The 24,369-nt window shown below is 52.3% G+C and overlaps 1 protein-coding gene across 2 annotated transcripts in view; it reads left to right on the top strand.

Annotated features, from left to right (window-relative positions):
• PAX5 (paired box 5) overlaps window positions 1-24,369 on the top strand; it is a 164,488-nt gene that overhangs the window by 30,821 nt on the left and 109,298 nt on the right. For both annotated transcript variants that reach the window (XM_059657352.1, XM_059657353.1), the window contains exon 5: window positions 1,181-1,309. In XM_059657352.1, coding sequence (XP_059513335.1) covers window positions 1,181-1,309 — 129 coding nt within the window. The remainder of the gene's footprint in view (window positions 1-1,180; window positions 1,310-24,369) is intronic.

Here is a 24,369-nt window from a genome sequence, read left to right as displayed (position 1 = left end):
AGTTTCTTCATGTGATAAATGGGGATAAAGAATAGCAGGCATCAAATGAGAAGCAATGCATTGTGTGAAGCCTCTTACTGGTTTTCATTACTAATTAGTGAAGAACAGATTACTATAGGGCAGTGGTTCTCAACCTGTGGGTCGTGACCCCCTTGGGGGTCAAACGACCCTTTCACAGGGGTCGCCTAAGACCATCGGAAAACACATATATAGTTACATATTGTTTTGGTGATTAATCACTATGTTTTAATTATGTTCAATTTGTAACAATGAAATTGGGGGTCACCACAACATGAGGAACTGTATTAAAGGGTCACGGCATTAGGAAGGTTGAGAACCACTGCTATGGGGGTTATGACTTGTTTCTGGGTTCCAGTCACCGCTCTGCCTCTTATTAGCTCTGGGACCTTGGGCAAGTCACTTACTTTCTCTGAGCCTTCGTTCATTCCTTTACCTTTTCAGTGGGATAATAACATGAGCTCGATTATAAGATTGTTTGCAGGATTAAATGAGACAATGCCCGGCATAAGAGTAAGTTATCAGAACATGTTAGTTATTGTTATTATATATATATCAGTATAACTATATGTTACATATATTACTATATCAGTATTATGTGGTTCATATTAAAATCTATGGGAGGAGAAAAGACAGTGAGGAACTGTAAAAAGAAGGGATAGCCTGCCATTTGGGATTTTGTTGGCTATGTGTGTGAGGGGGCAGGAATTTGGTCCGCATGGATGGGTGGGTATGTAAACAGGGAGCGAACCTGCCTAATGAGTGAGTCTAGGTCTTTTGCCCACTGGCTGGTGGTAGGCCCCCGCTCCCCTCTTTCTCTTCTCCATCTCCCGGCTTCCTGTATCCTTGGACAGGCTGGCATTTGAGCGAGTGCCCTTCTTACGCTGCCCCTTGTTCCTCTCTACACTGTCAGTCCTCTTCACTGCCCTCCTCCCCTGTCATCCTTCCCAGCAGCAGAGAACCTGGGCTGATGGCCCGAGGGGCGCCCTCCTCACCCAGGTGTGGCCACCGCTCCGGCACACACCCTCTTCCCTGTCCCTGCACTTCCTCATGCTTGCAGGGCAGTCACATTCAGCCCCCTGTAGGTTGAGTGCCCTTGTTTGCGCCCTCTGCCTCTGCTCCCTCTCCTGCCGGGCCCTGACCGCCCTCTCCCTCTGCACAGTGTCCACGGGCTCCGTGACGCAGGTGTCCTCGGTGAGCACGGACTCCGCGGGCTCTTCGTACTCCATCAGCGGCATCCTGGGCATCACGTCCCCCAGCGCCGACACCAACAAGCGTAAGAGAGATGAAGGTAAGAGATGCGGGCACAGCCCTGTCTGGGATGGGCCCGGTGGGATCTGCTCCAGGGCACTCAGTCCGAGGTGGAAGCACAGATGCCCGCTGAGCACCCCCTTACCTGTAGAGCACCCGAGTCCCCCCACCCAGGCCCAGGCCCTTCCCTGGACATGGAGACCTGGGGAGGGGCAGGCGGGGCTGCCTGGGGCTGTGGATTTCTCGCTGGCCTCCCCCCATCTTTACCCTTTGAGTGGAGGAAGCTGTGTTTGGCAGAGCCCTGTGAGCTGAGCTTTGAGCCTCTGGGAAGACCTTGCATGTCCACATATGAAGCAGGGTGTGGAGGGTATGAGGGCGACACGGCGGGTGTCCCCTTTGTGAGGGAGCCTGGAGGAGAGGGAGGGGCTGGGTGTCCTGCAGTGAGAGGGGCACCCATAGGGGTCAGGGGTAGGCTGTGCACACCTCTCTCCAGGGTGGTGATGGTGGGGACTGAGGAAGTTAATAATCATCTCATCTCTGCCCAGGGCCTGGGAGGAAGGAGTGCAGGGGCCTCCTGGGGATACAAAGAGACAATCTTCCCACTGGTTTGTCTCAGCCCCTCAGTGCTACCAGCTGGGCTTCTAGAGCTGCCCCGTCCTGCACACTGGCCCAGCTTACCCCGGCTCCCCTTTTCCCTGGATGGGCTGCCAGCGCCGCTGACATAACGGGTTTGAGAGGAAGAGCGACCCTCTGGGAGCCTGTAAAACCTTCGTCAGGAAAGGAAAAGAAAACAAAAGCGGGCCTTGGTCTAGGTCCCTCGGAGCAGCGCGACAGAGATCTTGATTCAATTATTCTGTTCCTCGGCACAATTCCCGTTCGCAGCTCCCTGTAAGGGGTGTATGTTCTGGCGAGCACATGCCTAAGTACTTAAGATCTGTAACTAGAAAATTGAGTCGGCCCGGCAGTGGATTGGCCTGTGGTCTGCGTGTTCCAGGCATCACAGGAGCTGAGTCTGTGGCTGCTGTTTGGAGCGGCGGGGGTGCCTGGGGATGGTTCACGGCTTTGGGAACCTGCCTTCCCTCTTTCCTGCCCCTGGCACTCAGAGCCGGTGTCTTTAACTCAGTGGGTGGATGTCTTTAACTCAGTGGGTGGCTGTGCTGTGTTATGCAGGAGGCACTGGGCCTACCATCTCTGTTGGTTTAGGGGGTCGAAGGTGTCATCTTTTCTCCTATTGTCACCTGGACTCAGATAAAATGTGCCCAAGCTGGGGCCGGTCTGTGTTTGATCGCGGTGGATGGACCAGCTGGGTGCAGCTCCCTCAGAGGCTGAGGGAGCCAGGCAGAGATTTTTGGAGGAAGAAACAAATCTAGTTTGATGTTTACCATCAGACAGTTCCTGATTTGGGGGTATTGCCTTATTGTGTGTGTGGAGAGTTGTACTGGATTCTAGTCTCTGATCAGAGGTCACTGCTTAGCCTTGAAAACTGCTTTAAAGGGTGTAGAATGGCCGGCCTTTGGGTGCTGTTAGTGTAGACTGCTCTGTGCTGGTCACATCATTCTTAAGGACTGTGACCATTTGGGGTATTGGCCGTTAATGGGGATATAGACAAATTAGGATGTCCAGAGGGGTGGAACCTGGATGGAGGGGGATCCGGAGAACGTCTCAAAGCTCTAGGGATGTTTTGGCACAGAGAAGAGAAGAATGAGCTGAATTGGACTGTTTCCTTCAACATTTGGAGGGCTGACATGGAAGGCAAGAGCAATGAGACATTGCTGTGTGGCTCAAAGGCTAGCATGTGGCAGATGCAGAGATTTCAGCTCAGTATAAAAAAGAACGTTGTAAATATGAGAATGGTCTAGGGCAGTGGTTCTCAACCTTCTGGCCCTTTAAATACAGTTCCTCATGTTGTGACCCAACCATAAAATTATTTTCGTTGCTACTTCATAACTGTAATGTTGCTACTGTTATGAATCATAATGTAAATATCTGACATGCAGGATGGTCTTAGGCGACCCCTGGGAAAGGGTCGTTCGACCACCAAAGGGGTCGCGACCCACAGGTTGAGAACCGCTGGTCTAGGGCAAGAAGGGGCTGCCTTAGGAGGTAGTGAGTTTCTTGTCACTAGAACTAAGTAAGTAGAGCCTAGGTGGCCACTCACTGGGCTGCTGTACAATAGTATGAGGAACCAGGTGCAGGATTGGATGATCTTTGAGCTCCTCCCAGTTTTGAAATTTATGATTGAGCCCTGATGCCCAGGAAGACTTGGGAGGTGATTCAGTCAGTGCTCTGGGGGCTGAGGGAGAGTGATATGATGGTCTTGGAAGCTTATAGGAAGGCCAACCAGCAAACAGGCCCCCTACCCCTGCCCTGCATCAGGGAAAGTGTTATGGCTGAGCAGAGAGGTGGGGCAGAAGTGCCCTTGCTCACATCAGCAAGCTGTCTGGAAGGAGCACTGTCTGGAAGGAGCACTGCCTCGTGCTCCCCACGGCTCTTTCTCCAACTCGCTCTGCATCTCCTGGATCCTTGCATTGATCTCGGAGAGTCGAAGAAGCGGAGATTTTCAGCCACATTTTATAGAGGAGGAACCTGAGGCCCAGGGAGTTCCTTGAAGTTGGCAAAGCCACACAGGCTGGCATGCCCTAGGGCCTAGGGGGTCAGGAGGAGCTGGAGAGCCCCTGAGGCCTCAGCCCCAGGTATTGTCTGGCCACCTGCTACCCGCCTCCCGCTGCAGAGAGGCGGTTTGGGGGTGGAGCAGCCTGGGGAGGGTGTGAGGAGGAGTTTCCAGCAGAAGCGCATGGTCAGAGTGTGGTGAGAAAGTAAGAACCAGCCACGGGGAAGCACAGGGGGGAATTGCCAGGTGCATTGGAGGGCTGGCCCGCTGGGACAGCAGACCATGGCACCATTTTTCTCAGGAGACCTCAGCAGCCTGGGGGAAGGGCCCTGGGGCAAAAGAAGCATTAGGGAGCAAGAGGAAGACTACTGAGTGTCCCACCCCCATTTCTCAGAGGAGGTGACTGGGGCCCCGCAAGGTGGAGTCTCTTGTTCAGCTCTGGTTTGCAGGCATCTCCAACTTGGACTTGGGTGTTGCCCTGTGGGCATTTCCTGGTGGCACTCTTCTGCCCAGGCTGCAGGGCATGGGTGGATGGTAATAGAGTCCAGTCACAGAGGGCCTGCGCTCCAGAGCTCGCAGGCTGGTGCAAAAGACTGGCAAACCCAAAGTCCCTTCAGTGTGTGAGGTAATGTGCGATGGGGGGCGGGGGGCGTGGGGGAGGGAAGATGACACCAGGAGAGCAAGGCGGGGAGGGGCCAATTTTGACCAAAAGGATCTGGAAACGCTTTTTAGAGGAAGTGGCACTTTACAGAGAAAATAATACTTTCCACTGCTTCTGTTGTTAAATTTAAATTAATTAAAATACAATAAAACTAGAAATTTAGTTTCCCAGTTGCACTAGCCACATGTGGCTACTGTATTGGACAACATGGCTTGACTACAGTGTGTGACACATCGTAGATGCTCCTTGGTGCAGGGGACCAGTCACATGTCCGCAGAGGGTTAAAGGCAGCTACAGGGAGGCAGAGAATGGCTCCGTGCAAGAATAGCTTCAGTCTCTTAGTTGGGCTGAACTAGGGCTTTCGTGGAGAGGGCTGTGGGGTGGGCCTCAGGAGTCCAGCTGGGCTAGGGGCCAGAGCCGAGGCCGTGCCTCCCTCCCCGGAAGGCCAGAGGAGGAGGTGCTGGGGCTGGACTTGGCAGAGCAGCCATGGGTGAAAGGGCAGCCCCAGACCCTCTGTTTCTTCCTGGGCCTTTGATCTCTGGTGGGGCCTCCTTCTGCCTGTCTCCAGGGCCCCCATTCAGGTCCCCTCGACCTCCCCTCCCCTCATCTCCCCAGAGTTTGAAAGGCCCCGGACACACCGAGGTCAGCGGAGTGCGAATCCCTTTCACTAGCTCAGAAAGCCGCCGATGCAGCGGCAGCTTGGGCCCCGGGACCAGGAGCTTCTTGTTCGGCGGCGGAGGGTGCGTGGCAGGTGGCATTTCCCGCCTTCCGGGCCCTGGCTGCCCTCTGCCTGACGAGGCACAGGAAGGGCGGCCAAACCCAGAGTGGCCTGTTCTTTACAAGCGATGCCGAGCCCTGTAGACCCTCATGGGGAGGTTTGGGGGCATTTGGCAGGGGCTCCTGTCATGACCGTTCATCCCTCTTTATGGAGGTGTCTGTCTTCTCATGTCTTTTGTTTGGGGATGCACCTCATCCCGCGTTATCTGCCTCTGTTTATGTCTTGTGTATTGGGACTTCCTCTGTGTCTGCTTCTGTATCCTGGTCTAGTGTTTCTCTCTCTCTCTCTCTCTCTCTCTCTCTCTCTCTCTCTCTCTCTCTCTCACACACACACACACACACACACACACACGTTCACTATCTCTGTCTTTTTGTATTCACTCTTGCTCTCTCTTACCACCTCCCTTCTTCCAGGCTGGGAGCCCCACCTCAGCCCTGCCCTGCAGACCTCCATGGAGCCATCGTGGGGAGGGAAGTAGTTTCAGAAGCTCACAGACCAGTCAGGGTCCAGGGTCCTCTTGACTGTGGTCAGGCCCTGGCCTCCCTCTCTTAGGACCCTCTTTATTTGCTGGACACTCAGACCTTGTCTGCTGCTCTGGGCTCTGGGCTCTGGGCTCTGGGCAGAAGGCAGAAGGCTGGAGCAGACGGTGCACAGACTTTCTGTTTCCCAGAGGGAAGCGGGTGTGGGAAAGCTCCCATCATTGGAGTGTGAGCAGGGGCAGGAGCACCGGGGGAGAATGCTGGGCGGGACTCTGACTTCTGAGGGCAGGTGCATCCTGGGCAGCATGTGCTTCCTAACTGCCCTCTGCCTGGAAGGGGCTCTGCCTGCTTGTCTTTCCCTCCTGCCACCCGAGTCAGGAACTGTAAGCAGCCTGTGTGGCACCAGATTTCCACAGACCTCTGCTTTCTGGAGAGCCCAAAGCAAGGTGTTGAGGTATTGAGACCAGGACAAGGGCTCACAGGCCAGGGATGAAATGGTTGGAGGACTGTCTGTGATGAAACCTTTCGCATGTTAATCTCCCTGAGCCTCCCTTTTGTCTTTTGGAAAACAGGGGTGGCACCAGTTTTACAGGTTCCTGTGAGGATAACAGAAAGCCACACCCCGGAGGGTTTAGCCCCAGGGCCCGGTGGCAGGTGGTCATAAATGGCCACGGAAGGAGACTGGGGCTCCAGGCTGTGAGGCCAGCCCCAGGCTGAGGGCAAGCAGGCTCCCACCAGAGTTCTATTTGCCAGCTGAAACTAGCTGATCTGCCCACCCCCGACTTCCTGTTTGTAACAGTCTCCTGCTGTGGGCATCAAGACTGAACAACAGTGCCCCCAGGTGTCAGCCGCAAAACGAAGGGCCACTCTGGCTTTCTTGGTTTCCCAGCCCCCTCGATGGAAGAATGAAAGGATAAAGCCCAGTTTCCTATGAAGATGGCCCTGGGGACACCGGGTGGGGGAGGCCTCCAGGGTGGAGGGCAGAAGGCAGAGCGCCTGGCCTGGGAGGGCTGGGCATCTGGGAGTCGAGGTCACCAGCTTGGACCTCTACACTCCCCTGTCAGAGCCAGAAGAGCCTTGGAGAGCACCCAGGACATGTCACCCAGTCATTATCCAGGTGGGAAAACAGGCTTGGTGAAGAGAAAGGGGTAGTAACCTGGTCCCCTAGTAAAAACCCAGAAAAACCAGAGGGCGACAATGGACTGCTCAGAACATCCTTGGTCTCCTGCTGCATTTGGTGTGACAGATCTCACTTTTTTCTCTCCCCTCGTTTCTTCCATTCTCCTAAGTCCATCTTGTGTCCCTTGTTGAAAGCTTCCAGGGACCCTTAGCCTGACCCCACCATGACCAGACCCTGGGGGGAGGGTGGCAGCCGACCCACGAATCCCCCAGGGTTAACTTCAACTCTTGACAAAGAGTCCTGACCTTCCCACCCCACCTCCCTCCCATTCCTCCTCCTCAGCCCGTCTGTGCGTCCTGTCCCTGTGAGGTCTCTGAGCTTTCCTGTCTCTGGGCAGCTCCATGAGGTGTCCCCCGGGTGTGCCCCCAGGCTGGCCCTGCAGGTCCATGGACCTCATGCAGGTACAAGGACCAGGACCTAGCTGCTTGCCGGGAGGGCATCGCTTGGAGCCCAGGTGGCCGTTGCAGCCTGGCAGTCATGCTTTACTTGGCTTGCCCTGTGTTTAAAATGACTTGACTTAGTTACCAGCATTTAAAAACCAGAAGGTTTCACATAGAGATGCCTGGCTTTTCTTGGGCAAAAGCCCTTCAGATCTGGCAACACTTGGTGGGCCTCCTTATGTGGCCACAATCTTCTGGGGCCACTGGGCTGTTCTTCAGACTGCTCCCTACTCACCCTGCCCACAACACTGGTGCTCTGTGTTGCTCTCCCAGACGCCTTTGAGTTTCCGAGTCCTAGTGTGGACGCAGAACATGTTTCATTGAGTCCAGCCTGTGGCAGCTGAAGCCTATGGAGGCAGGGCCCTGACCTGATGAAGCTGTGTGTGTGTGTGTGTGTGTGTGTGTGTGTGTGTGGTCAGGGAAGAGGGCAGTCCAGCTCTCAGGCCAGAGGTGGGTGGAGTAGGAGAGGCAGTAGGGCAGGGAGAAGGAGTGATGGGTGGAGTGGGAGAGGCAGTAGGGCAGGGAGAAGGAGTGGTGGGTGGAGTGGGAGAGGCAGTAGGATAGGGAGAAGGAGTGGTGGGTGGAGTGGGAGAGGCAGTAGTACAGGGAGAAGGAGTGGTGGGTGGAGTGGGAGAGGCAGTAGGGCAGGGAGAAGGAGTGGTGGGTGGAGTGGGAAAGGCAGTAGGGCAGGGAGAAGGAGTGGTGGGTGGTAGGAGAGGCAGTAGGGCAGGGAGAAGGAGTGGTGGGATGAGTGGGAGAGGCAGTAGGGCAGGGAGAAGGAGTGGTGGGTGGAGTGGGAGAGGCAGTAGGGCAGGGAGAAGGAGTGGTGGGATGAGTGGGAGAGGCAGTAGGGCAGGGAGAAGGAGTGGTGGGATGAGTGGGAGAGGCAGTAGGGCAGGGAGAAGGAGTGGTGGGTGGAGTGGGAGAGGCAGTAGGGCAGGGAGAAGGAGTGGTGGGTGGTAGGAGAGGCAGTAGGGCAGGGAGAAGGAGGCACCCCTCTTGACAGCCCAGAAGAACAGTGAGCTTGAGGTCATTCAGTCCACACCCTCCAGACTAGTCCAGGCACAGTGGGCGCAGGCTTGCCCAGGGAGGGCCAGCGGTGGTTGGTGACAGATGATAAGGACCGGCTTTCCATCTCCATGCCCGGCTGGCCACTCCTTCCAGCCTTGCAGTCACTGGCCCCTTAGCTGAGCCCCAGGCAGACAGGTTTCAGAGGCTTCCTTGGTAAAGCAGGGGACTGAGGCCAGGTGGTCAGTCAGAGGGGCTCCTTGGGCCTCTCCCTAGTGCCAAGGGCCTGTCCCTTGGGTGGTGGGTCAGGTTTCGGTTCCTCCCAGCCCCTGGGTCTCTGAGTTTCACTTTGATTCACTGAGTGGGAGCCTTCATGAGAGCCAAAGCCACTGAACACCCTCTCCACCCCAACCCCCACCCTTTGCCCACCTGCTTTGCCCAGGGCCCCTCCTCCCCTCCCCCCACAGACCCCTTTTCCCATGGGACTGTGCACTGGTGTCTGGAGAGCCCCGGGGGGTGCGAAGGGCCAGTGGGGGGGGGGGACGCCGGGGGGGGGGGGGAGAGGACACAGTGTGAGGATCTCAGCTCAGAGAGTGGGTTCTGGGCCCAGAACAAGAGTTGAGGGGTCAGAGGGTGTAGAGCAGTGGTTCTCAACCTTCCTGATGCCGCGACCCTTTAATGCAGTTCCTCATGTTGTGGTGACCCCCAACCATAAAATTATTTTCGTTGCTACTTCATAAATGTAATTTTGCTACTGTTATGAATTGTAATGTAAATATCTGATATGCAGGATGTATTTAGTTTGACCCCCAAAGGGGTCGCGACCCACAGGTTGAGAACCGCTGGTGTAGAGTCTCCTCGCCCTGAGCCAGCCCCTGGAACAGAGTGGCTTTCTTCACACCCGTATGCCCTGCTGCCTTGTGAGGCAGAGGGTCCCCCAGTCCTTTCTCTCTGGCTTTGGAATATGGATTAGCCCTCGGCTGGCCGCAGAGCGTGTGGTTCAGGGACTCAGGCAGCGCCCCAAGTTACTAGAGACTTGTGAGGCAGGGGAAGGAGCCTGGGAGGGGGCGCCAGGGGCTCTGGGTTCCACCCCGATTCTGTGGCTGACTTGCTAGTGACCATAGGGAAACCCTTCCTCTTGCTGGGCCTTGGTCTTCGCACCTATAATGCAGGATTAATAAACTCCTAAGGCTCTTTTTGGTACCAAGATTCTGAGCTTCTCCTGGTCCCATGTCAAGTCCTTTGGCTTTATTTTAGGTCAGTGGTTCTCAAACTTTTTGTATGGGAACCCATTAAAACTATTAAAAATGATTTTAAAAAAACCCGTGCAAGAACGTTTTTAGTATATGTGGGTTAATTAAAATGGACAAAATTTAAACCTTTATGTATTAACTTATTAAAAATAACAGTAATAAACAAGAAACATAAGTAATATTTTTGAAATAAGAGAGAACTCTATTTTCAAAACCAAAAACACTTTGGGTGGGATTGCTTTAGGATTTTGCAAATCTCCTTAGTGTCTGATTTAACAGAAGACAGCTGGGTTTTCATGTCTTCTGCATCTGATGTGTTGTGACATCACGCACCCTGGAGCCTCTGGGAAACTCCACTGTTACTTATGAGAGAGTGAGAGTGAAGAAATCCATCTTGGTGTTACAATGAAGATAGTTTTGCCCTCACAGACCCCTTAAAAGGCTCTTGGGGACCCCCATAGGGGATCCTGGATTAGACCTTGAGAATCTCTGCTTCAGGCTGCTTGCAAACTCTGGTAGGAACAGAAGCTAAATGGTTTTAGTTTTTTAAAAGGTATTATCATTGTGTCCTGTTCTTAGCTCCTGAAGGCAGTGAGAGCCATGACAGGTCTTTGAGCTGGGGCGGGGGTGGGGTGGGGAGTAACAAAACACACTGGCTTATCTTCTAGCAGATTGGGGTATGCAGTGCTTCTTCATTTCTCCCCCTCCTCCTCCCCCTCCTCCCCTTCCCCCCTCCTCCCACTCCTTCTTCTTTCCCTCTTCCTCCCCCCTCCTCTTCTTCTGTTAAACAATGGCAATTTTTTTTGTTTCTTTGTTTTTATTGATTTTAGAGAGAGGAAGGGAGAAAGAGAAACACTGATTTTCTGTTCCGTTTATGCATTCATTGGTTGATTCATGTGCCCTCACCCGGGATGGAACCCACAACCTTAGTGTACTGGGACGATGCTCTAACCAACTGAGCTGCCTGGCTAGGGCTGCAGTGCTTCTTAATCCTCTTCCAAGCTGGTTCTTACACAAGAAAGGCACAGCTACTGCGGTTCCTTTCAGTTCCAGTGGATCATCTGTAGGGTTTGAGGTTTGATCTCCCTCCAGTGGGCTTCCTTCGGGGGCCAGCAGCAGCACCTAGTGCTCCCTCGGAGCCTGGGGAGTGGGCGTTTGGGACCCAACCATGTCCCCCCTTCTCAGCTTAGCTCTGCATTAGTCTGCAGACCCTGAGACCCCACCCTGGCCTTCATTTTGGTGGTGGTTGGGGGGTGGGGAGGGAAACAGCAAATGATACTGATTAGGAATGAAACAAAATAAAATGAAATAAAGAAGTGGGTTTGGTATTTATCTCGACTCCTGGCATTTGAGGAAAAGCAGGTCTGAAAGGCAGTTGGGAAAGGAGAGATTTCTGTTCTGATTCCATAGGGGCTTCTGTTTTTTTCTGGAATGCCGGTGGCTGGTCACTCGTGTGTGTGTGTGTGTGTGTGTGTGTGTGTGTGTGTGTGTGTGTGATTTCACTTTGAAATGTCCAGTTTTCATTTTCCTTGGTACAAGTTTATCATTTGCATTAGTCCTTCCTGGGTCTAATGGACTACAATGGAGGTGAGGGAGAAAAAGAGAATGTCTTAAGGTAATTTGAGAAGCATTGAGAGAGGGAGAATAAAAGGTGCTAGAGAAGATATGTGTGAGAAGGGGGTTGCTTGTAGTGAAATGAACTGAGCTAGGAGAGGAAACAGAGAGAAAGGCGTGGCTAGAGAAGCGAGACTAGCTTAGAGAGACTGCAGGAGAGGATGAGAAGTGACAAAGGGGTCAGACAATTCCCAGCACCAGCCACCAGGTGGCACCATTGACCCAAGACAGCTTAGTTGCCATTCAGGGTTAGGGACAAGAGGGGTAACAGGGCAGTGTACTGGCCACTTGTGGAATGCTTCTAACTCGGTAGCGGTGCGGGCCCGAGAGGCTGGCCATGTGCCAGAGTCACATCTCCGCCAGCATTTAGTCAAGGTAGGGGGAGGCGGGACCATCGACAATGGCGATCAGTCTGGTCCTCCCTCACCTCCGTGGTGCCGATGTCCTGGGAATCAAGCCCTTGGTTCTGTTCTAAGCCTTGACTTGCTGTGTGACCTTGGGCAAGTCACGCCTCTCGGTCTTGTTTTCCTCTTGTTAAAGTGTGGAGGCTTGAACGGATGCCTTTAAGGGTTTCTGGGCTCTGACGATTGTGGTGTGCTGACAGAGCCCTGGGGTTGCAGTTCATTTTGGGGTCTTCCTCTCTCAGCTGTGTGACCTTGGGCAGTTCACTTCCCCATCTGTTGGGATTATAGCAACATCTCCCTTACAGACTTTTGTATAAAATAGCAGGTTGGGAAATGCTTTGAAGTCTTTTCTGGTGCTGTGGGAGAGGGAGGGGTTGCTATTTATCATTTTTCCTTAGCCAGAAGCCGGCATTCTGCCATCCTCATAGCTCAGAAAGTTTGTGTCTCTGCCTGTGGCCACACACAAAAAAAGGCTTTATGGCAGGTGCTTGCTTGAGAGCACTGCATCTCTGCCCTAAATATCGTTGGTACCAAGATTCTGAGCTTCATTTTCTCCATCCCCACTACTACTGCCTCGGCCAAGCACTGTCTCCTCTCATTTGGACTATTGCTATGGCCTCCCAGTGGGTCCCCACCTCCAATGCCCCTGACTTCACCAAACAGTTCGCCTTCCACATAGCCGCCCCAGTGGCACTTCTGGAAAAACAGTTCTAAACAGTGACTTGCTTGACGGGTTTTGAGCATTCATATCTGCCCCTTGTTCTCAGAAGCCAGCCAAACTTTTCCCCAAGGCTGCAGGGCCTTCCGTGGTGAGACCCCTGCCCATCCCACAAGCCACATCCCTCCGCACCCTCCTCTCTTCATGCTCACTGAGTCCCACCAGACCTCTTCCCGTGCCTTGAGTATCACTTGTTCTTTCCTTGTTGTAGCCTAAGGGTTACTTGCACGGGTCGTAGGGCCGGGCACCTGGGGTTCTGGTGCTGACTCCACCCGTGTCTGCTCATGTGGCTTTGGGCAAGTTATTTGATCTCCTCAAGCCTCAGTTTCCCCATACGTAAAACCAGGGTACCCGTTGTGCCTATGATTGGTTTGTTATGTGGACGGAATGAGGTAATGCATGTAAAGTGGCCAGGATGACCCCTGATGCGTGCTCAATAAAGGGTGCCTTTTATTCTGATGCTGTTCCCACTGCCGGAAAAATTGCCCTCCCATCCCACCACTTTTACCAGCTGACATGCCCAAAGTGCAGGATCCAGCTGAAGCGTCACTTCCTAGGACCTAGGTGAAAGCTTCCCTGATGCTCTTCTGTTAGCTCCCCGGCCCGGTCTGCAGCAACACAGACCCTACCTGTGGACAAAAGTATCACATTTGTTACTTGTCTCTCTTCCTCGTGAGGCTGTGAGCCCCGCGGGGGCCAGAACAGTGTCTGTAGCGGTCACCATTGTCACCTGGTGCCCAGCACAGGGCCTGGCTCATGGTAGCAAATATGTACAGAAGAGGACTCTGAATGTTATAGAAGCCTGGAGGCCATCTGGTGGGTGCAGATTGCTGAGTCAAACCCAGAGCCTGGCACATCAAATGTCCTCCTCTGCCCAGCGGCGTGGCTCAGTGGCTGAGCATCGACCTATGGATCAGGAGGTCACAGTTCAATTCCCGGTCAGGGCACATGCCTGGGTATGGGCTCGATCCCCAGTGCGGGGCATGCAGAAGGCAGCCAATCAATGATTCTCATCGTTGATGTTTCTATCTCTGGCTTCCTCTCCCTTCCTCTCTGAAAGCAATAAAAATATTTTTTAAAAAGTTCTCCCCCTCCTGCCTGACCTCAGAGTCTATTCTCTGGCTGCGTCTGGCCTCGTTGAAAGGATTTCATGACAACCGTTCTAGAGGGAGAGGGAGCCCTCCCCTGGTCTAAACACACACACACACACACACACACACACACACACACACGCTGATATGCATGCTGGGGCCTGCGGCCCTTGTTCTGCCTGCCTTGCCTGAGTATATGTTCCAGGTGTATATAGACCATGGCTCCAAACAGAAACTATAATGGCTAGAACTAAATGAGTGTTTCCTATATACATTTTTAATTATTACCCTTTTAATACTCACCACCGCTGTATCCGGTGAATATTCTTATTATTCCTTCGGTCTGAGGGCCGACGCTGAAACCACTGAGCAAACCTGCCAAGGCCCTAAAATATTTTGATTAGGACTGGCACATGGCCAGTTGTAAAAATATCAGCTACTATTATTGCTACCAAGAGAGCAGAGATTTTACCCTGAGTCCGGATTCCTCAAGGCGGTCTTAAGAACTTTCTAATTTCTCTTTCTCTGTTTTTTAATGATAATTTTATTTATACTGCTAGGTCTAGTGAGAGGATTATTCAGGCTATGGTCAGAACAAAAAAGACGTACCCACCAGAATTGAGACTAGCAGGATTTTAGTTCCATGTTTCCGAAGCTAATGATTTAGTTATAGATGAGGGCAGCTTGCAGAGGCAGGACGAGCTGGACATGGAGTGGCGAGGCCTGGGTTCCTGGTTCCAGTCCAGCCACTACCTGGCTGTGTGATCAGTCAGGTCCCTGGCCTCTGGGTCCTTGATGTGGATGCAGTGAGCCCAGACAACCCTTCCAGCTCCCGATCCTCCCTCCTCCCTGCTCCCTGCTGTTCCCCCTCCCTCCTCCATCTTCTCTCTCTTCATTTCCTTTCTGTCTGAGACACAAATGCCATCCAGCACTTCTGAATGGTACTTTTGTTCCGCTAACATCTCTTTTCTGAAAAGAAGGATCAGTCAGGTTTGTATCTTTTAAATGCTAGCACATTTTATCAGTTAAGAACCTGCATACCTCTCTCCATAGCCTTAAGGAGACAGACAGAAGCAGAAAAAGGGGAAGGTTTATGGGAGACAGTGGAGGAAAAGCAACAAAATCTCTTTGGGGGCCCGATGTAGGGATGGTCCCCCCAGAAATGCCTTCTTTCCCGGGAGTCCCCTTCCTCCCCTCTTCCCCGACCCTAAGCATTTTCAGCCTGACTCCAGTTATGACTTGTGTCCCTCTTAGTTCTCCATAGAATGGGGAGGGGCAAGAGCAGAGCCCATGACCGAGTCATACTTGTCTCAAGGCCTTGGACGCAGGACTTAGAGCACTGGACTTGGAGTCCCAGGACCCTGGGTTTGAGGGATGGCTTTGCACTCCCACGCTGGCGTTCTTGGGCAATGCATTCTGGGCCTTGATTTCTTATTGGCAAAAGAAAGCCTTCCTCAAAGTCTCGTACAAAATCAGCGAGGAGCAATGCCGGGGACGGTGCTTTGGAAACTGTAAAGCTCTATGGAGGTGTCCTTGTAGCTCGTTTCACGTGCCTGCCCTGTGACCTTGGGATCTTAACTTCGCCAAGGGTCAGTTCTCCCATCTGTAAAATGGGGACCATAATCCTTAGCTCATACAGTCACTATGAGACTTTCATAATGAATGTAAAACAGTTCCTGGCAGTGGCAGGTGCCTGGGTCTAGGTGAGTTGCCTTGTCCCTTTCCCTTTCTTATTTCTTCCCACTCCCTCCCCGCTGTGAGTACAGGGCACAATAATGAAGCCACAGGCTTCTGAAGTCTAGTTACGCAGCCTGAAATCCAGTGGGCCACTTCTTGCCTGGGGGATCCGAGGCAGTTTCCCTCACCTGGGCTTCCATCCAGTCCCTTGCCTGTAAGAGAAGGACAGCGATATCTGGTGAAGAGGTTTGTCTGGCCGGTCAGGCCATGCCCATAGATGACTGGAGACAGCGCCAGGGCCCGGTGAATGGTAGTGATTCCGCCAGATCTTGCTCCCTCCACACACCTAGACACAGGACCCCAGCCGCCACCCCCTTCAGGGCCCGTGAAGAAAGCCAGACCTGAGCAGCGAGGAGAGGGATCTGCTCAAGTCGCACCAGGGCTCATATGCCAAGGCCTGGGAGGAATCTCCAGGGATTCCACCGTCCTGCCTTGCGAACAAAGCCCCTCCAAGGGGCCCGACCCTCCTCTTCGGCTCTGCTCTCCCGGGCGCCCCCTTGGCCCGGAAGGGAGGGCAAGCGCCTGCCAGGAGGACAAGATTTTCCTGCGCGATATGGAAGGAGAAATAAATGCGACCGCGTCGGAAAGTGGCGCAAAAAGAAGGGAGCGCGCGGCGCCCTCGGGAAGGAGGCGGCCCTCCCGCCCGGCGTCCGCCCAGCATTTGCAATTTAATTGACATTTGGCGGCAGGAAGCCAATCAGTATAAGTCAATTGACGTTCCGAGATAAAACTAATCGCGGGGCGGCGCTCCCCCCGCCGGCGCGGCTGGCTGGGCCGCGGGGCACAGCGTGGCGGCCGCGGCGCCGGCAGGTAATGGCCCGGGCGCGTGTCTCGGCCCGCGAGGGGGCAGCCGGCGGCCCGCTGATTGCCGCGCAGCCCACGGCGGCCCGGAGCAGCCCGTAATGAATGACTTTATTTGCCGGGGCCCTGCTGAGAACAATTGAGTTTGTTATGGTAACAACGGATGCCAGCTTTCCGGGCCCCAGGGAGCGCGGCGGCGGCAGCCGGGAGCTGGGCAGCCGAGCAGATGATGCGCACCGAGGCGAGGGCGCTGGCGGCGGGGCGCCGGCCCACCAGGATAGGAACCCGAGGGACGCTGTGCGCCCCCAGCCCGCGGGGGAGAGGCCGGCCGCCAGGCCCTCCTGGACGGAGGTGTTGGCTGATACACACCGCTCTTCCCTTGAACCACAGTGCAGAATTGGGATGGTGGTTCATAAACTCCCTGCTTGCTACTTGGACAGGCCAGTCCTCCTGGGTGTCCCTGCAGACTCTTCTTTCCTCTGCCCCCAGGCCTGGTAAGGGTTGGGGGGCGTCTGGCCTTGCTGAGTGCTGCCCTGACACCAACTTTCTGTCTCGCATCGGTGGAAAGTAGGAAAAGGCACAAGAGCATCCCCGCTTGGCGTGCCACGGCTTGACCAATTCAGGGCTGCATTCCAGCCCACCCTGCATGTGCTGGCATTGTCCCTGTGCCGTCTGCCCTTCCATCTCTACCCCCTGTCTGTGTCCCCATGCTTTTGGCAAGGCACCTCACGTAGGAAACCCTCCTTGCTCCCACCGAGAATGCTGGCAGCCAAGTGGCTACCTTCTACTTTCCTTCATCAGAGCACGAGTTCCAAAGGCAGGGGCTGCCTCTGACTCATCCCAGTGACTCCCTCTGCGCCCAGCCTGACAAAGGGTACAGATGTGGAAGGAGTGGACTTATTTCTTTTTTTTTTTGGACTTCTTTCTTCTTTGCAGTCTCTTGCTTTCCCTCTGGTTACAGACACCAGAGATCCTTTTCTTTTCCTTTTTCAGTTCTGTTTTCAAGGTTCTCATTCATTCATCCATTCATTCAACAAATATTGACTGAGAACCAACCATGTCAGGTACTCTGATATAACAGGCTCTGCCCTAAGGGAACCTACCCACCACTGAGAGATGACAATGCAAAGCATGTGATAAATGTGTGTCAGGCACCTACTGTGTGCTGACTAATGGCTGACATTTCTTGAGTCGGCAAAAGCTTCATAAGGGCTTGCTGAGGGCTTTTCCGTCTGAAACACAATAAAAGCGAAGCACAGCAAAGTGAGGTACGTCTATACTCTGCTAGCGGCAGAGGTAGCATGGAGATCCCCTCTGCCCCCTTTCCGGCTCTCCTGCCTCACCCCAGGCTTAGTCTCATCCCCCCAGCTCTATGAGCTCCAAAGCTCATTCTGTATGTTTGCAGGGGAGCAGGAGCACCGATTTTCCAAGAATTCTTTTCTTCCCCGCCTTTTGCTCTTGACCTTGATTCAGTCGTCTGAGAAAAGGCAGGAAGGAGAAGCTTCCACAGAATGTGGGTTCCTTCCTGGTTCGGTCCTAGCTGGATTATTGTCTTTGGGAAATAGGTTTCTGCAAAGGGTAGGGGGAATCCGGGTGCTGTCCTGTAGGAACAAGCTCTCACTATGCATCACTTAAGGAAGCACATTTATTTGAAAGTCATTTTTGGCACTTGTCTTCCTGTCTCTCAAAATGGGCCTGGGGAACGCTCTCTCCAGGCGATAGCCTTTTTCTGGAAGGCAGATTGGGAAGATAGTCTGGCCCATGGGATCGTCCTAACTGGCAAAACTAAAGGGGCTTTGGAAATCATACACAGTGATTTTAATTCTGTCAACGTAATGTCTCCGCTCTAAGACAAATCCTTTGCGGTGCTTCATTTGCTATCCTAAAGTGAAATTCAGAGAAAATAAAACCTACCCACAGACATAATTTAAAGAGGCAACATGATGCCCCAATTGTAACAAAAAGGGGAAAGAGAGGTAAAATTGTAATAAAATGATGTATTTCGTTATGTAAAGGCTCAGGCATGACTACACCAGAAGACATAATAAAATAGTCAGTTGCTTGCACTTATGCGTACAATTGCCATGAATGCAGCAGCTACAAATGTGGACAGCTGTGGTTTTTGGCAATACAAATGCCTCTGGTGGTGTTGCCACCAGCAGACTGATTTTCTGAAATTGTGAACATGTTTTGATAAAATTCCAACCAAAGCAAAGCATAATGATCTTCCCTCAGTTTATGTGAAACTGTATTGTTGGAAAGGTCAGTGTAAATTAAAACACGGAGTTTGTGTGTATGAGTAAAACAGAGTTAGGTTCATGGCTCAACCTGAGTGTATGGTGGGGCATTCCAAGGATGTGTGGGATGCAGGGTGACCCCTCACTGTGCTCCCGGGGTGGGGCCGGGTAATATCCCTAACCACCCACAAAAGGCCATAGCCCTTTTCCAAAAACAATACCTGACAGATTTCTAAACTTGGCTCTGATCTGACTACCCTTGTTGAGATCTTTGAGAACAAATGCGTTTCTCTCTGGGGTCCCTGCCTTTGGGAAGTTCTGTAACTCTGTTAAAAAGCAAAGTCTGCATCCACTGTGTACCTATTGTATGCAAGACCCGGTGCTGGATAGACAGAGGAGCGCGACCAGACTTGTATCTGGGGCTATGGAAGCTACCTGACCCTAGTCCATGAGGGCCAAGCTCCCAGGGACCTCTGTTGGTGAGTCTAGCCCCATCCACATCTTATAGCCTGTCTAGGATACCCTCTGCCTCCTTCCTAATACTGCCAAGTCCGAGTCCTGGCTCAAATACCACCTCCTCCCTCCAGAGAGCCTTTCCTGACCCCGTCCCCTCTCCCATCCCCAACACCAGACAGGCTCTCTCTGTCTCTGGGCCCCCATGGCCTGCTCTTTGGGGGCTCACTTAGGGTGCTTTTCCAAACTTGAATCACAGCTCCCTCTCCAGGCCTTGTCTTGTGTCCCTGACAGAGAACAGGCATCCCTGAGGGCTGAGGCTGGGTTCTCTTATGGAGCTAGGCTTGGAGTCAGAGCACCAGCAAGAGATGAATGAATGCTTGAACCAGGCTTAGCTGGTGCCCCTCTCTGTACTCACCTGTTCTTTTTAATGAAGCAGATGGTTCCTCTTTTCCTATCCTCACTCCCTGTCCTCACCGGCTGACACGAGACGCTGGCTGTGCAGGCAGTGCTACCTCATGTGGGCTCCACCCGCGTGCTTGCTCTGACCCAGGGCTGCAGGTTGGCAGGATTTATTGATCTCATGGCACAGATGAGACGAGCTGAGTAAGACCCCACAGCTGGCAAGTGACAGAGCCACTCTGTGTGCTACCATCTTTGTCATTTAAATACTTCCAAGGCGACATCTCTCCCCTGGGCAGTCATTCATTCATTTACTGGCTTCTGGCTCAATGTTAGGCACTAAGACCTCAGTAGTGGGCAAAGCCTGGCGGCTCCCTAGGAAATGCTGTTCCAAAGCCCCCAACCAGGCATAGAAGGGGAGAATCAGAGGCCACCAGGGCGGGAGTGGCCACTCTTTCCCAGCAGGAGGTCACCAAGGATTGGCTGTCTCCTTTGTACCTTGTTTTTTGCACTTTGAGTGAAATGTCCACTTTTATCCACTTGTTCCACAAGTATTTATTGTGTGCCTGCTATGTGCCAGGAGTTGTTCTAGGTGCTAGGGACACAGCAATGAACAAGAAAGACAAAAATCTACCCTCGTGAGTGACATTCTAGTGAGGGAAGAGAGAATGAATAAATAAGGAAAATAAACAGCTGGTTAAGTGCTCTGGAGGATAACAAAGCTAGGTAAGGAGATTGGGAATGAAGCAGGGGCAGAAGTATATGGGTGGATGCTGGGTTATGGAGGGTGGTCATAAGGATGAGATGACATTTGAGCAGAGAGACTTGAAGGAAGGAGGAGAGAGGTCAGGAAGGGGGCACTGCAGGGCAGGGTACCCCAGTGCAGTAAGGCCTGGTCCCCTGGGGATTTTGCAGGGCAGGGTACCCCAGCGCAGTAGGGCCTGGTCCCCTGGAGATGAGGCACCAGTGGATGGCGGCCCAGAATGTCTAACAGGGAACGTTAGAGGAGTGTTCTGTCTCCTACTGCCAGCGAGCCACCGACTTCAGCAGACTTTTCCCTCCTAATCATCTCCCGAACCTGATAGTCATTCCCGTCATCAGCTCTCTCCTGGGCTAGACCTCCATCCAGCCTGGGTCCTCTGTCTCTTCTCCTTCCAGTGGGATCTCTACCCTGTGGCCAGATTGGATCATATGAGCCCTTCCATCCCATATCCCTTCCACGTCAGGAGTGAATTAAAAATGTATCAACATGACCAGACAAGGGCCCCACTGGGGGATCTGGGATGTGGAGACTGGGGAAACTGGAAGGTGGGCTGTCATTTTGTGCTACAATCTTTGTCATTTAAATACTGGGGTAAGGGAGGCAGCATGCTGTAGTGGGAGGCCCAGAAGCCCCCACTCCCCCCTGCCCTCAACAAGCCCCTAACCTCAGCCGGGCTCTGGCTTCAGCAATGGCTCCTCCCAGAGGCGTCTGCTTTATTTATTGCTTCTCGCCGGCTCCCTGCAGGCAGAGGAAAGTCCATTAGTGTGTTTGCAGACAGCCAGCTCTGAGCAGATGCAAGGCTTATTTGCAAACTGTCATTGCCCTGGCTTCCTCCAGAGACCTGCACGCTGGGCTCAGCCTTGTGGCTGCAAGAGCCACCTCCCCCAGGCAGACAGCCAGGAGGAGCCCGGCTCCTGATTTCCCAAAGTGCAGCGCCTTGGCTTGCAGTTGGGAAAATTAAATTAAATGCCACGAAGGAACCATAACAGCACGTTGGGCCATGTTGACAGTGGAGACTGAAGTTCTTCCTGTGGATAGGAGCTCAGTGGCTTAGCATAAATTAGGGGAGGTGTTGAGAGAAAGCAGAAAACGTCCTGGGCCTGGGATACAGGTTCGAGTCCCGGTTGCACTGCTGAGTGTCTTGGTGACTTCGGGCAATTGTTGACTGTCCTCTGGGCCTCAGTTTGTAAGCTGAACAAGAAGCTCAGTCGGTCTTAGAATTCATCCTAAGCTCTGACATTTTCTGAATGGAATTTTGAAAATGTTTTCTTCATGTAGTAGTCGGAGACAGAATGGTGTGTGCAGGATGGCTCTGACATTCTAAAACTGCCTGGAGGTCAGCTCAGCGGAGGCAGAGGCACTCAGGAGCTGAGATGCCGGGGCTCTGAGTCTCACCTGGCCTGGTAATTTTGCTGTGTGACCTTGGGCAAGTCACTTCCCCCTCTCTGAGCCCATTTTCTCATTTGTTAAATGGAAATGATAATTGAGTGCCCACGTCCTGGTCCTGAGGTTGCACGAGAATCAGATTGACTGATGAATGTGAAAGGTCAGTGTGAATATGGACTTGAGGAGCGGTGGGAGTGGCGGTTCTTATTGTTGTCATCATTACCATTTTCACACGAGCCTTACCCTGTCCTAGGCACACACACTTGCCAGAATAATTCAAGAATATGCCCCCCTGAGTATAGAGCCCAAGCAAGTCAGTTGAGCTATGTAAAATGGGATGTTGGTGCCTCTATTCAGAACGGAGAGCCCCCTTAATTTGTGCTGGCTTCATTCCACGCCATCGTAAACCCACCATTGATGTGTGTGTGTGTGTGTGTGTGTGTTTGGTGGAGAAACACACCCCAGATACACACAAAAGCCTCTCCAGTTCTTTTCAGCTGGGACAGGAGATGACGCACGTTGGCAGGCAGAGGCTGATCTCTGTGTATCCAAGAGGAGCCGAGCCAGTCCGAGTATATCTAACAGGTCAAGCTCTGAAATGAAGAAGCAATAAGCCAGTGAAATGGTACTATCACCGAAACATGATTGATCAATTGAATTCTATCAGAGACAGTGGACAGTGAGATTAACTCAGGCCTGATAGGTTCAATGAGTTAAAGCATGATGTTCATTTCAGCTTCATTTCACCAGTCTTTGCTTGTGAAATTGGTCAATCAATAGAGGTTGAAGATCATATATATATATATATATATTGGGGACCATCTTATAGGGAATATAATCTCGGTGGCTGGCTCCTGCCTGGGGCAGCCTGCCCAGGGTAATGGAGACAGAACAGGGACTCCATCAGCGCCATCGAAATGGCCTGATATCTGCTCCAAATGAAAAGTATTTTTGGATCTCTGATGATTTATCTTTTTTTCCTCCCACTCACTTTGATCTGTGACAAAACCCATACCCATCTTGGAGAAATATAGTGATTTCTCCTGAAAACATTTGTGCAATGATCAGATAGATACACTTCAAAATCTGAACCTTTTTTTTTTTTTAGTTATATTGTCCTTGGAAAAAAATAAAGAGTAATTTAAAAACTCAAGTGGGGGTAATGCAAAGGTATCAGAGTAAGTATTATTTTAAAACCCACTCATTTATTTATTTCTGCGTTGCCGGGGTGGGAGACAGACTGCTGTGGGTGTGAAAGCCGAAAAAGGGATGCATACGAGAGAAGTCCTTCCAGGTATAATTAAAATGAAGCCTTTAGCGTTCTTTGATCTCATTTAAAAGCACAACTCGCAGAAACAAATCACCCTTTTGCTCTTAGTAATATTTCATTTGCTTTGGAATATTTTCACTGTGGTGGTTAACATCCTTCCTAATTAGTGTGCCTCTCTCTCTGTAAGGTGGAGTAATTAGGTCCCACTATATGAGGTAATGGGCTTGGACAGTGTGGATTAGAGAGAACTGACTTGTCCTGTGGCAGTGCACAGGGTATTCCTTCCTTCCTGCCTGTTCTCTGAGGTCATCTTCATTCCTTTAAGCATAAAGAAATCCCATCTCTTCATGCCAACACCACGAGAGCTTCAATAACGCACCTGCACCGTTTGTACATCAGAGTATACATTAGGCTCTGGGTAATGGAAAATGGGGCTGAGCAGCCAGAGAGAGAAAAGAGCCTTTCACAGGTCGCTACCCTCCCACTACCCCCATTCCTGCATTCTAGTCCTACTGAATTTTAGCCCTTTCCCATGCAACCACGCTTTCTTCTGCTTCTAGGCCTTTGCATATGCTGTTCCTTCTGGTTGAAATGCACTTCCTCTTCTCTGTCGCTTTCTTTGGCTAACTCCTCGCTACTCATCCTTAAAACTGGGGCTTCATCTTTTCCAGGGGGCCTTTCCGATCACCCTACCCTAGTCTGGATTTAGTGGAGTGGTTTAGTGTAGGGTTAGGAGCAGACTCTGGAGCCAGAGTACTTGGGTTTGGATTCCAGCTCCTTCATCTCTTTGCTATGTGACCTTGGGCATGTCACTTAACCGCTCTGTGCCTCAATTTCTTCATCTGCAAAATGGGAGGAGACAAGTGTAGGCTTGACTGGGTTGCAGTGAGCATTAAATAAATAAGGTGCTTAGAATAGTGCCTGGCACAGAGGAAGCACAGGTAAGGGTTGGCTACTCCCATTTGGCTCCCAGGCGGTCTCTGCTTCTCAGACTCCCAGCACTGACTTTACTATGCTGGAATTGTTTGCTTGTCTACATCCTCCACTCGAGGGCAGGGGCTAGAAAGTAAGCCCCTCTGTAGCTCAGGTGCCAAGCGCAGGGCCAGACACCCAGCAGGAGTTTGGTGCTTGTTGTTCAGGAATGACCAGACCCAGGAGGCTTGGAACAGGAATCGGGGGCCTGGTGTTTTCCTAGACCCACCTTGCCTCAGACCTGCCTTCTGGACCCAGTCAAATCCCTTCGCATCCCTGAGTGTGTAGTCATAGGTCCCTTGGGGCCTTTCTCTCCCTGACAGCCTGCGATTCACTGGGTAACACACAGCACAATCAGATTCACGCTGGTCGAACCTGAACGTATTGGGCAGTTTTACAATTCCGCGTTTCCTTCTCTAAGAAGGAAGGCTGAGTGAAACGAATGGCGGAATAATGGCCGCTCCAGTGGGATTTTCCTCCATGCCTCTTCGATTTTTCTCAGTCTGCAGTTCCAGTTCAGGGTGGGATTTATAAAAATCACCCGGGACATCGCCTTTGGTTCTGGGCTGCCACGGGACATTGCTAGCCCTGCCCCCCTGGTCCCCAGCACAGGGCCTGGAAATGTTGCTGACTGACTCTTGTCTGTGCCTGGAATCCTGTTTCCTCATCTCAGCATCTTGTCCCCTCCCCTTATCTCAGGTCTAGCTTGGATAGTCCCTCCTTCAGCCAACCCTCCCCTTCGCCCCCCTCGTTGTTGGCCCTCTCTAGGTCACCCTAAGCATCCAAACACCACCTTGCCAAGAATAGAGGCTCCGTGAATTATTTTGAATAGAAAGAATTAA

This window comes from Myotis daubentonii, chromosome 11, assembly GCF_963259705.1.
Source record: "Myotis daubentonii chromosome 11, mMyoDau2.1, whole genome shotgun sequence".
Lineage (NCBI taxonomy): Eukaryota > Metazoa > Chordata > Mammalia > Chiroptera > Vespertilionidae > Myotis > Myotis daubentonii.
The sequence above is the reverse complement of the archived record's forward strand: the minus strand, read 5'-3'. Positions and strand labels throughout refer to the sequence as shown.